The following is a 13,325-nucleotide window of genomic DNA, read 5'->3' on the forward strand; positions in this document are numbered from 1 at the left end:
AGGTGACAACTGAAGTAGGCCTCTTCCTAACAACAGGGCTAACCGGCTCTTTAGTCACAGCTTGATGTTAGGTTATTACTGCCACCATTGTAGGTTATTACTGCTGCCACTGTATTGGATCCAAACTAAAGCCTCTTGTTAAGAAGAGTGTGTGAGAACCAGGAGGTCAACTGATATTTTGTAGCCAAGCCACATTCCCTGGCCCCTGCCAAACCCAAGGTATGAATAAGGTGAAAGGGGCCAAGCTAGCTGGGCATGGGTCCTAATGTAACTCTAATACTGGGATTCAAGATAGCTGACTCGTGTAAACACTAAAACACATTCTGTATTTCCAAGTAATATGGAAGAAAATAATTTCCACCATTTGAAGAACAAATATTATGGAACTTACGGTAAGTATGCTGACCCCCCCTGGAGCTTTGCACCTTCCCAGAAACAGTCCAGTGGGGTAACAATCATACAGGGGAACAGCTTGTCAATCATCTGCAAAACATGGATACATTCATCAGTTATTATCCACTATCAAAAGTACATAATACAGATCCATAACCAAAAACATGCATGGTGATAGCAATGGACCAAAATAACAGGGAGGATTATTAAATGTTTTCAATTTACCCTTTCAATCATTACATTTTCTATGATAGGGACTCCAGATTTGTAGCAGATTTTATTAAGGTCCCATGATCTGAGGAGAGAAGACATACAGAATGTTAGATATATGTGACCACAGACAACCTCTTTTCTTTAGCTGTAACGGAATCCCCAGTGACCCATGGGTCTACTTACTTTCCAAACAGAGACACCTGGACCTTGCTGGCCGAGAGCGCTGCCTCCAGGTGAAGCAGCAAAGCATCCTGGGTCAGAATGTTAGTTCCTTCCTGTTTGGGGGTTTGTATGAGCATCTGCGACGTGAACACAGACTCCTCTCCCTGCTTCTCCTTGGTGTAGCGCAGCTCCCGACTCACTCGGCTACCTGCTACAAGAGAGAAGAAGAAGAGAGATGGAGAGGGGGGGATTGGGTTACAGACTCATCTCATCTCCCACATTTATAAGAGCTATCGGGTTATTTATGTTAGTTGTGCTGCGATTTGTCAAGACAACTGACCCTCATTACCACTGCAGAGGAAGCATGACACAAGTTGAAACGTCAATCAACAGAGTGAATGAAGCACAGAAAGGTCCACAGATTGTACAGTTCTGGGGGCTTTGGGGATAGATATGAAGCTTTAATTTAATAGCAACCAGGGTATTGGAAAAAAAGTAACTGCTTTTCTAATTTTCACATTTCTATCCACCTCTCCTCCGACTCCCCAAGACTTAGATTCTAAATAGCTGTGTAGTTCAAACCAGAGTCCTTGGCACAGGTCCAAAGGATACAGAGACCCACAGCAGAAAGAGAGAGGGTTGGGGGGGGGGGACCGAGATATATAGGGACAGAAATCTGCTGAATATGACTATGCAAAGCTCATATTATAATCACACTAGTGCAACAACCATTGCGGACACACAAACACACACAGGTTCCGAGTCGGATCCCTGTATTGAAACGAGTGTGGTGTGAGTATAGTACAAACATATGCACTGCACATACACATGAACACAGATCGGCCAACGCCCTTGCCAGTGTTGGTTTTGAAGGCACTTCAGACACAAAACGTCTAGCCAAGAGAAATTAGTCAAAGCTTCTCATTGGCTCCCTCTGTGAAACAGATGTGTCCTGTTGGGAAATCCTCCTCACTGTGCCCTGGTGCCCAAAACCAAAACCCCATCACTAACAACACGACACGGAATGGCAGCACCACCATCCCCAGTTTCACAGTCTGTTTCACCTGGGGCCTGATCATGTAAGAAACTGACAACAGTCAAAAACACAGCCTTTAGCCTAGACAGACTGTTTCAGTACAAAACGAAGGCACAACATACCATCGATTTTTTACAACAGACTTTCACCATACCAGAACTAACCCATCAGAGAAGGAGAGGGAGACACTAGTAGAGAGAGAGAGAGAGAGAAAGGTGGTGCCAGGGTTGGATGGGAGCGAACAACGAGGCAGAAATGCTGTTGATGTGGTATGCAGAGCCGGGATGAAAGAATCAAAGCCCTGAGAGGAAACTCTGGAGTCCAGCCCCCTAATTACCAGAGGCTGCCCTGAAAAGAGTGAGCAGGGTATCTGTGGCCATGCCAAGGGCACATGAAACACACCGCTCTGGGTCAGAGTGGGCCCGTCTGCCCCTCCGTGTTCCACTACAAGACAATCCTGCAGAGGCTGGCTCTCGCTGTAGCCACCTCGCCTCTCTGCTTCTCTCCCTCTCTCTCACTCACATTGCTCTCGTTCTCTGCTTCTCTCCCTCTCTCTCACTCACATTGCTCTCGCTCTCTCCCTCTCTGCTTCTCTCCCTGGCTCCCTCTTCCACTCTTTCCCTCTCTCTCCCCTCTCCCTCTATTCCTCTCTCTGTCTTCCTGGCACCACCTTACCCAATCCAGACCCAGCTCCTCTAATTGAGGGAGAAGAAAAAACTATCCTCTCCCCGACTCTCGAAGTGTAAGATCAGGTTTTAACTGGGTTGGAAAATCTTTCAGGGCTTTCTTCTAGCCTTCATAGACTACTTTGACTTTGTGAATTCATAAACGAAGGTAGGCTAATGTTATTTGTGATAATACAGAATGTGCCTATGCACCACATAATCATAAGTGCTTTATGTTCGTGAAGCCAATCACTTTTGAATTCAGCCTTTGTTCCACTCATTAACAAACCATTCTATCCAATGAACAACAACCGAAAACACCCAGGTTACATACACACCAGTACCTGCTAACTTGTTCTCGAACACTGATTAAAATCAAAACACGCTTAAGAACAGACACTCTTGTTTCACTTGAGACATTGTGCTCATATTCAATGCATTGGGGCATCTACAGGAACTGAGTTTCAATCTTTGGGCCTGTAATTACAGGGCTCCTGAACTAAATTATAGCTATTTGTGTCTCGTTCCGCCCATCTGGACCACCCAACTAGAGCCCCGGCTGGGCCCCGGCCTCGCCACTCAGTCAATGTTCTGCTCCGAGAGAGAGAGCTCCGCCACTCACCAGATGGAGGCACTCCGCTCTGCTCCTATCCGCTCTGCCTGCAACCAACAGCCCTTAAAGAGACAGGCGCCCAAATACTTCTCACCAGGCAGTCAGAAAAGTTAGAAAGAAGTGTATGGATTTTGGGGCCTGTGAACCTCTGATGTATTGACATTAAAAGTGGAGTGAAATCACATGTGAAGGGTCATGTGAAGCATTAGGTCCAAATCATTTTTCATGAAGAGAATGTCAAAACTTAAGACGTAGTTATCAGTGTCCTTCAACAATCCCATATTGGATGGGGAAATAAGATAACAGTAAATCATATCAACGTAACATGGTGGAAGAGATCAGGGAGCTCATACTTCTTCACAAAGCCACTCAAGATGCTGCGTTCCAAACAAAGCACCTCCATTTGTTTTCCCTCTCTTCCATTTTTCACATCAACCCCCGGAGGTGACATCCCCATACAGCCCAATTATCCACAATTATGGTCCATCTCATCTTCTAAGCATATGCAGGGATACGATCCATCAATCAACCCTTTTTATAGCATAGACATTTTGGAGTGAGGACTGCCTACCATAGCCATTCCTATGTAAAGATAAAGCTAATCTCCATCCAGATGGGGTTCTCACCTCTTCTCAGTGGGACTAGGCTGGGGCAGGCCAGAGAGACAGACAGACAATGGTAGCAGGTATCAGGAGGAAGGCCTCCCACCCAGAGCCCGGACACAGGGCCAGGCAGGCCTATCAGGCTGGTGTGGGTGTGTGTGCACATGCGTGCGTGCATGTGTGTGTATGTGCGAGTGCTAGCTCCCATCTCAGTGGGCAGTATAGAAAGTGGCATGTAATTAACCAAGGAGATGGAGGCCCCTCCTCCTTGGTGTCAGACCACTGTTGGACCCTGTCAGCTCTAATCTCCCTCATGTCCAGCACACCACCACCCAGCCTAGCCCAGCCCCACAGACCTCAGGAGACCACAGGAGACACCAGTACCATACTGCAGTGGTTCCCAACCTGTGGTCCGAGGACAATTGGTGGTCCGCGGGGGTACTGCAGGTGGTCCGCACATAAAAAAGCAAAAAATACATCCTAAATGAATAACAGGTGGGAGTATTAATGGTATTATAAGCAATTTAACATAACTTTTCACAACGCTAAATGTTTATAATAATAATAATAGGCCTTTAATTTGTTACATTCACTGCTAAAATGGACTAAATTTTACCACCAAAATATTTTATATTAAAAGAAAATCTGCGATTTCCGGAAAGGAAAAGTTTGGGATCCGCTGCCATACATTTTTTAAAAATGTTAGTCATTTAGCAGACGCTCTTATCCAGAGCGACTTACAGTTAGTGAGTGCATACATTTTCATACTGGCCCCCCGTGGGAATCGAACCCACAACCCTGGCGTTGCAAGCGCCATGCTCTACCAACTGAGCTACACGGGGCTTACTGTACATACTGTACTATATCAATGAATTTCCTCTCCATATCTGCCTGTATGCTGTGTTGTCTGCCTATACTACTGCACAGGTTTAGTGATTGTAAACGGTTGCCATCAAACTCAAACAGTATCTTCCAAAAGTGTTGGTCACAGACAGCACAATGTATCCAATCAAATGTGGAAGAAGTCCAACACAAGTAGCCTAGCTACATCTCCAGCTTGGCTCAGAGGCTGTTAGGGGCCATCACTAAAACACAACTGTTGAAACAATTAACTAATAGGATTGAGCCAGCAGCAGCACCATTCACATGTTAGCTCTAGGTCCAAATCCAGTCTCCATTAGCAGAGACCACCTTCAAAGTGTTGTGGGCCAGATTAGCTGGATTATGTAGCCACTGAAAGGACCCATGCTGCTTTGGAGGAAGTCCCACAAGGAAGAGACATGCTGAAAGAGACATGCTTTACCATGCTTTACCTGTACTGTAGCACAGATTATAGTATACAAATTCACAAATGCACAAACTCAAATGCACCCATAGCCTCGCCACTCACCCACTCCCTCACTTATACACTCACATAGAAAATAGACTTTGCTGGACTGGACTGTCAGTCCCTCATCTTGCCCATTCCCCACACTTTGTTATCCATTTAAATGTTTTTTTAAAAGCATGCACTATAAAACCAGAGGGATAGATTTGGCCCTGGCTGGCATAGCGAAACAAGTCATTATTGAAATCAAGCTTCAGTTCTACTGCCATTTTCAATAGGCCATCCTTTACCAAGTGCACCAGCACCAGCACCTCCCCATCCCAGTCCAATGTGTTACTTAGCAGATGGAGAAGGTCCTTATACAGAGAAAATCCAGGCTGGGCAGAAGAAATTGAATACAGGCTTTTGTCATTCCCCTCCTGAATTTCTTTCAGATGTTTCCCAGCAAACAGGAAAAAATAAAGAGAGAAATTTCACAACAAAAGCAAATGGACCAAGACTTTTTCCCAGCAAATAAAACAATGCAGGAGTAGGGGGCTTGGCTTTCTACCTTACCTATAGAAATACTGTCTGTCTGTGTGTCCGGGTTTGGGGGGGAGAGTGTGTGAATTGGACAGGGTGGGAAAAGGACATTTTGAGGTATTCCTTCAAAAAAAAGTGAGAGGATGTCAAATGAAGTTCAATTTGAGAGGGAAAACTGTAAAAATGCCATCAAAAGTAAAAGGCAAAAATAATCAGCTTCAGTTACAATCTATTCAGATCTTGATACTTCTGTCAGCATTGACATACATTTCCACTGGTGTTGGCAGTTAGGCACTTGCAATTTCCATATGTATAGCCTTGCCTGTACTAATTATGCTAATCATCCCTAGTGTTGGCTGCTGTGAAAAATAGTCACATTAGGCACTCCACTGGCTGCTAATGCATTAGGCACTCCACTGGCTGCTAATGCAGCTTAATGTGTGGTTGAAACATACATTCATCCAACGGTGAAAGGCAAAAAATTTCCACATTGCTGGTCTCATTCAGCCTAGAAATGAATTTATTGAGCCCAAGAACCATTTATTTTCCCCCAAGTACTAAGAAATTTTAATTTTTTCCAGAGGGGGCAAATGGTGTAAGAGAGGAAAATAGGCAAACTCTACCCAAAATGGTGACTGGTGTCACTGTATTTAAAGTGGACCAAGGAGGACAATCTCTTTTGGCATGATATAAAAACTGTCAAAGTGCATGAAACACAGAGACTGTAAAGGAGATGTGTGAGACAGTGCTTCCTTTAACAGAGATAGTCCTTCAGCACTCCCAAAAAGTGGCCCAGTGTCTACAGTGACTTTCAAGCAACATCCAATACAGGATGCTAAACAGGTCTACGGTTACATACAATGCTGAAATGTAATGCACTACTGTAAATGTAAAAAAGCCATGTCCCATAAAATCTTGTCTCTATTATATACCTTGGAATACTAAACACTACATAACGTGAAAACGTACACCACTATATGAGTCACTGCTTTAATACCGTAAATATCCAAAAAGAATATTAGCACAGTGTATTAATTCAGTCCATAGTGGACGGTTAATGGCGACTTCAGTAATGGAGGGATCTGGTGAAGTTTAGTATTCAGCTCATGTGTCTGCTCCTTGAGGAGAGGGCTAAGGCTGGAGGACTGCAGAGTGGTGGGAGAGGGTTGGGGGGTGAAGGGAGGGAGGGAGAGGATTGGGGGGTGAAGGGAGGGAGGGAGGGAGAGGATTGGGGGGTTGAAATAAACATTTTCAACTGACCCAGGTTGACTCTGGCCTTGTTTGTTCTCTCTACTGGTGAGGTCTGATGCTCAGCAGTTGGAGTTTATTTATCTAGCTGGGGCACTGTGGCTTTCCATTTACCTCCAATAATGCCTCATAGAGCTTTCTTTCTCTTTTAGCAGGCCCTGAACTGGAAGACTGTATTTTCTGATGAATTATAGCATTTACCTTGCATTTTTGTTTAGATAACTGTTCCAAACACTGAAACGTCCACATGTGTCCCCCCCCCCCCCCGAACGGCCTCGCTTGTGCTGCTAGGGCTCGCGAAGGTACCTACTGCGCGCCATGTGGAGTAGGTCATTCATGCTGTGTATATGTTCTTTTCCCCCATTCTACACAGTCTCTTTCTAAAACATATGGCGGCCTGGCACTTTGCAATATTTGCACAGCTTGTCTGTGTGTACATGTCTGTCAAGATCACCAAAACTGTGTCAAGAAGGATGGGTTTAGTTAATGTGGGCTAGCCTACAAGTACATACTTGTACAGTACATGTAAACCTCTATTTTCCCTTCTAAATGTGCTATTCAAAACTTTGTGCTGCTCTTTGGTGGTAATAATTTTACCCACACAAAAATATAGAACCCTTTGGGAAATCTACATGACTGTTGCAATAGTAATAACGCAAGCTAAACTTATATTACTTCCAGAAAAAACAACTCCCTACCCAGCAAATAGACGTTTTCGTCTAAGTCCTGCTTGAACTGATGAAAGAAATGTGTCCTGAGAAAGAGGCCACACTGTTGTTTTTAGGGAATGGGAAAATGTTGAAGTGTATACCCTTAAAACCTTCACCCCTAATGCTCCCCCACCCCCATCCTCATCTCCCTACACTTCGCCACTTTGTTATTCTCCCTTTCTTCCTCTAGACAATACACTCTAGGTCACATTCTCCCCTGGTCCCACCATGACTGCTAGGCCCTTTTCCTGTGTTGTTTCTTGCTCTGTATTGCTTCTGCAGTAGCAACACTTCATAAAATAAATGTCCAAAAGAAAACAACATATGACTAAAAAAAATGTATTTAGCTGAATTGAGTGTGTTTTATCACTCTGCACTGTCTGTATTAGCCAACCAGTGGAATGAGTTTGTCCACATAGAGACAGAACAGTTTAACTAGTATCTGTCACAACCACATACAGTATGTACATCTTTCACAACAGGTGCCTTGTGTTTAACTACTACACCTTCTCCCATATTTTTCTGACTAGCACCAACTACTGGTTTAACTACCACCAATATCCTAGCAACATTCAGAACAGACAAGCTAGTCCCAGCTATGGCTGTAGTGACACAGTGTACAGGAGGCTTTGCAATAGGTTGAGAAAACAAATACTCTCCAAAACATTATCCTGGGCTAGGATAGGGCAAACTAGGCTAGGGTGGGATGGGGTAGGCTAGGTGGAGTAGGGTTTAGGGTAGGCTAGGGTAAGTGAGAGGAAACAATTAAAAAGAGCCTGGTGGTCTGACGTCACACACAGCAGGACATCTACACTAGCTAGGTGGCAAACATTACATTTGGGTGGGGGTGGGGGACAGATATGGCCTGAGAATATATGATGGGGAGCATATGCTCCCAGGCATTCACAGCTGGCCAAGTGTGAGCCCATGAGGCCTTATATTAGCACCCTCATCCTTCATATGTGGTCAGAATACACCTCTGCATGTGTTGACAAGAAGACCATATAGACTTACATTCTGTATTGAGAAAATACTAAGCCTGCTACACCTGCTATTTTGAACGTTTGAGTCCCAACTGTAAGCTGTTGATGAATAAAGTAGCTGTAAACTTGCCTGTCTTCAAACTAAAAATATACTGATCTGACTGCTACTAATAAAAAAAGTATGTTCTCAAGACACTCATCTCATATTTTCTTAGAGAGTAATAAACTTCTCTGTCTTATTAGGAAATATATCTCCTCCCTTTTGTGAAAGAGTTTATGTGTGCATGTGTTTGTGTGCGAGTGTGTGTGAGAGGGAGAGAGCGATGTGTGCATGTGTTTCTCTCTCTCTTTCTGTGTGTGTGTCTGTGTGTGTGTGAGAACTAACCTCTCCTTGTTACCAAACCACTTACTCTCCATTGAGCTCTGAGCAGCTTTGTCAATGGGCTATTGGGGGAAACAACGCAGGCAGAAACTTTAGAAACATGGGCACTGCCTCTTAAAGGAACAGCATTCCTTTTCAGCATTTGGGTATTTCACTCTCAGAATGACTCCATGATTAGGCACAACAAACCCTATCTAACAACCTCCTTTCAGAAGACCAACGGTTAGCTTCTTTAATGTGTATGAAATACACACCAATACATGACCAAAATACTATGATTATGACAAATTACACTGCGATAATTTCACATCTTGTTTGTGAGTCAGACTCAGACCACTCAACTACAATCTGACAAGTGAATGAGTCAAATCTGAAAATCTTTGGTTTCACCAATTTGACCAAAACTCAAACACAGCCACAGCCATTTCATTGACAACAACTGAGCCCTTCCCAGCCACAGTTTTGGGAAGGAATAAAGGGAGTGTTTATACACTCTTAGAAAAAAAGGTGCTATCTAGAACCAAAAAGGGTTCTTCGGCTGTCCCCATAGGACAAACCTTTGAAGAACCCCTTTTGGTTCCAGGTAGAACCCGTTTGGTTCTAGGTAGAACCCTTTTTGGTTCCATGGAACCCAAAAGAGTTCTACCTGGAACCAAAAAGGGTTCTACATGGAACCAAAAGGGGTTATCCTATTGGGACAGCCGCAGAACACTTTTTTTCTAAGAGTGTACTACAACTGCTGGGACTCTTTTAGAGTGTGCAAAACAGGTGGGTAAACTTCAGCTGTATTCACTTATTTTTTGTAGGAAAGGGGGTGCCTTTATTGTTGAATGGAATCCAAGAATAGTTAAGGACCACACAGGGAGCTAGGGGGAGGGTCAGCGCCTCAAAGATGGCTAACGATTCACACAGCCCATCTGCTCTTGGGATCAGGAGTGCGGCAAAAGCCTAGAGGGCTTAAAAGGAATTTGGCAGTGTGAAAACCAAATAAAGCTGCCCGAATATGCACAGATAACCCAGCCTGCACACAGAAAGGATGTCAAATAAAAAATGGAACATGGACGCACCATGGCAAACAATACAAGGCTGATGAGATGAACAAGAGAGGCTTGCATGTGCAAGGAACAAGAATACTAGCTCCTTGTGTGCAATAAAGTTGGAATTTATTGAACTACTCTCCATTCCCAATGAAAAGCAATTTTGCCATCAGCAAACAACACACACACAAAAGTTCAGAGCTTACAATATATTAAAATAACTTTCATTACAAAAATGACTAAGTTATGGTCAAATTCAAGAAAAACCAACATCACCCAACCATGAATAACAACTAGAGAGCAGCACCTCCAAAACAACTAAAGAGCAGGACCTCCCCCCAAAATACTGATGCGGCAAGTCAGTCAAACAGCACCCATACAGTTTCCTATGCCCCCTCCAGTAGCCTAGATGGCAAAATGTGTACAACAAGTTAATTTGGACAAAATAATACCCCTCTCTCTCCCCTTCCCAGACAACACCTCAAACCATACCCCGAAACTGAACGCCTGACTCACCTTCCACCCATAGTTGCTCAATGTCCGTCTCAATGGCAGCGACCCGCAAACCCACAGACAAGGCACCGAACACAAGCAGTCCAATGAAAAGGACTTTTCCACAATGTCGCTGGATGTGACAGCCCAAAGAAAAGAGAAGAGCCTGGAACCGCGCCCGAATCCACAACGGGGCTTTCTGACCCACAGCCTTCCCCTAAAGAGACAGGAGAAACATGGATAGAGAATAAAATTTTATTACACATTAATAACAACATATTGCTATACATCGACTGTATGGATATGGCATAGACAAGTACAAGTATTCACTAATGGAAGACTAAATTGTATCTAACTATAAGATAAACTATCAATACAGTGGTCTTTCAAGTATTACTAAGAATTACCTACTAGGTCAGAGAACGCTAATAAAATAGCTAACTTAAGTATGACTTTCATTGTGATAGTGTGGCATACTTAAGGGCATGTTCAACATTACAGTATCTACTGTATTAGATAGATACTTCAGTAATATGTCTTCATGTCAGTTGTCCTGTAAGCAAATCATATCTATGTGAACTGGATCACCTGAACCGATGTCAGATATAGAGACCATGTGAATATCAGAATATAACCAGCCAGAAGATACCCTAATTGATAGTAGGTAATTGAGGGCCCAACACCAAAGAGGGTAAAGCAATGACCAGTCTTTGGATTGGAATGGGCCCTCACAGTTGGCACAAGCCAGGTCAGCCTACCACTCATCACCAGAGGCATAGGGATTTGCTATGGAATCGAAACCCAAGACTTCACAGCTATGGTTACATGGGTTCAGATTTAACAAAAATAAACTGCATAGTTGTCAAATGGGGTATCAAGTAATCTACACTGTTCTGGTGTAACCTATTACACATATATAATACACCAATAACAACTAGGATTAAATAAGTATATATGGTGTACTAGGGGCTATATATTTGACAACACTTCTGTGCATTTGAACTAGGACTAACATTTCTCCTATATTTAATGTTTAAATGCTAAGCCAGCTGCCCTAACAACCTCCTGGTAAAAACGATGAAACCTAATGCTGTTGGGCAGTAATGCAACCCCTAGTTTTAAGTGGAATTTGAAAGATTACAAGATTGCACACATTTGAGTCAGGAGTGATGTAGCCTACCATACTTTCTTTAACAAGCTACATAGCTTCTAAAAGGCTATGCAATGATTTGACAATAAGTAGTTCCTATATCAAAAAGCCCCACTCCTATAAATTAAAATTCAAACACTGGCTGAAGACTGTCTACTATACCCATTCAAACTTAACAAATAATGTCACCGGTCTAGTACAGAGACACTTGACAGATGTTTTGGTTTCACTTAGGAGTTTTGACACATATCCAAGCGTTCATGCGGTCCAGTGATGCTTTGTCAGATAAAACTTAATCAATGAATTCCTCTAAGACCCACCGCATTTTCAAACAAACTAGCCTACAACGGGGACCCTGAGTGTAACTGCCTACAAATAGAGTTGAACAGATCCCACACACGCAGAAATAACTATTGTGAGTTCTATTGCTTCTAAAATTAATGGATAAAGTTATTCTTATTCATAGCGGGATCCGGGCTGGAAGGTTAAAATCAGTGCGTGCCAGTAATTCGTAAATGTTACAATGTAACACCGAAATATTATGTCAAAACGTCAGCATATCACATTGTACCACATTTTGACATAAAACTCCCTAAGATATTCCTCGTTTCGAGTGTTAGTAACACCAGTTTCCTCAAAAGTACCAAAACATAGCACTCATTCACAGACGATGAATGAAACAGCAAAGTATATTCCATTGAAAGCATTTTGTCACCTTAGAAATCTGTTTTAATGCGAAAGCAGCGTGGCAGTAACTGGGTCTCCGGAGAAGATCTGAGTTTACTTGCGGCGGAGAACGCGTATAACTTGGGGGTAAATCTCCAAAAACACCGGCCCCTGGGACTCTGGGATCCGAGGCCATAGTCCAAACAAAAAAACAAAGCACAGAGCGAAGCAAGAGAGAAACTGTGCGAGTTCAGCAAAAGCGACAATAATCCAAGATAGAATACTAGCGCATCCACCGGGTAAAAGTTTGGAGAATATATTCTAGTCTTTCCTTGAGCCAAAGTCTTCCAACTCCATCCCAACATTATGTGCCCAAATCCGTATAGATCCTTCAGTCTTCATCCGTCCTGATAGCTTATAAAACAACGTTTCGAAGTAAAGTATCGAGCAGATATCTAAGTCTGCCTCTGATCCCGTAGCAGTGACATTTGGAGAAGCTAGCCCCTCTGCAAATCGTGAAAAGGGTGGTTTGGTGGAAAAGTGATCTGGTTCTCATTGGCCAAGGAAGAGGCAAATTACTTTGCAAACATCTCCTATTATTAGCTGCTAAGCAACAGCTCACCAAAGTGGAGAGAGAGGGAGACCACCCAGGCAGCCCTTCAAATCGAGGGGAGGGGGGAGAACGAAGGGGCGTCAGAGAGAGGAAATCTTTCAATAAACTCAGCACACTGCTGCCGGCCCTGCTCTGCAAATTCACAATTGCAGCAATCACACATTGATACAACAGACACAATATTATTTTTAATCCAGTCTGACATAAACAAAATTAGAAGTTAATCCAGAGTGGTTTCTCACACAAATGAAAGGAAAAAAAGACTGAATAGTCTAAATTGTGTAATAAACTAGCTTTATTCATTGGCAAGAACTTCATAAAAAAACTCAGTATTATTAACTGTACTACAGTCAAGGCTACTTTTAAAGTAGCTAACAAATTCTAGCTCTCTGACAATCTTTCACACTGAAAGTTAATTCATTTGCTTTACTTTGCTCATTGATTGGACTAATTTATCCCAATCTCACTAGTTCATTAAACAATGTAATCCTTTGTTACTGTATTATGTGTG

At 43.1% G+C, this 13,325-nt stretch overlaps 1 protein-coding gene across 1 annotated transcript in view; it reads right to left on the minus strand.

The window, feature by feature from the left end:
* LOC311099024 (protein patched homolog 1-like) overlaps positions 1–12,451 on the minus strand; it is a 30,178-nt gene extending 17,727 nt beyond the window's left edge. Inside the window, exons 1-5 of the mRNA XM_084139620.1 lie at positions 12,251–12,451; positions 10,410–10,602; positions 790–979; positions 619–688; positions 392–483 (exon numbers count right to left, since the gene is read on the minus strand). Coding sequence (XP_083995746.1) covers positions 392–483; positions 619–688; positions 790–979; positions 10,410–10,602; positions 12,251–12,397 — 692 coding nt within the window. The 5' untranslated portion in view covers positions 12,398–12,451. The remainder of the gene's footprint in view (positions 1–391; positions 484–618; positions 689–789; positions 980–10,409; positions 10,603–12,250) is intronic.
* Positions 12,452–13,325: the final 874 nt, after the last annotated feature.

This window comes from Coregonus lavaretus, assembly GCF_964263955.1.
Source record: "Coregonus lavaretus genome assembly, chromosome: 23".
In the NCBI taxonomy this organism is placed as follows: Eukaryota; Metazoa; Chordata; class Actinopteri; order Salmoniformes; family Salmonidae; genus Coregonus; species Coregonus lavaretus.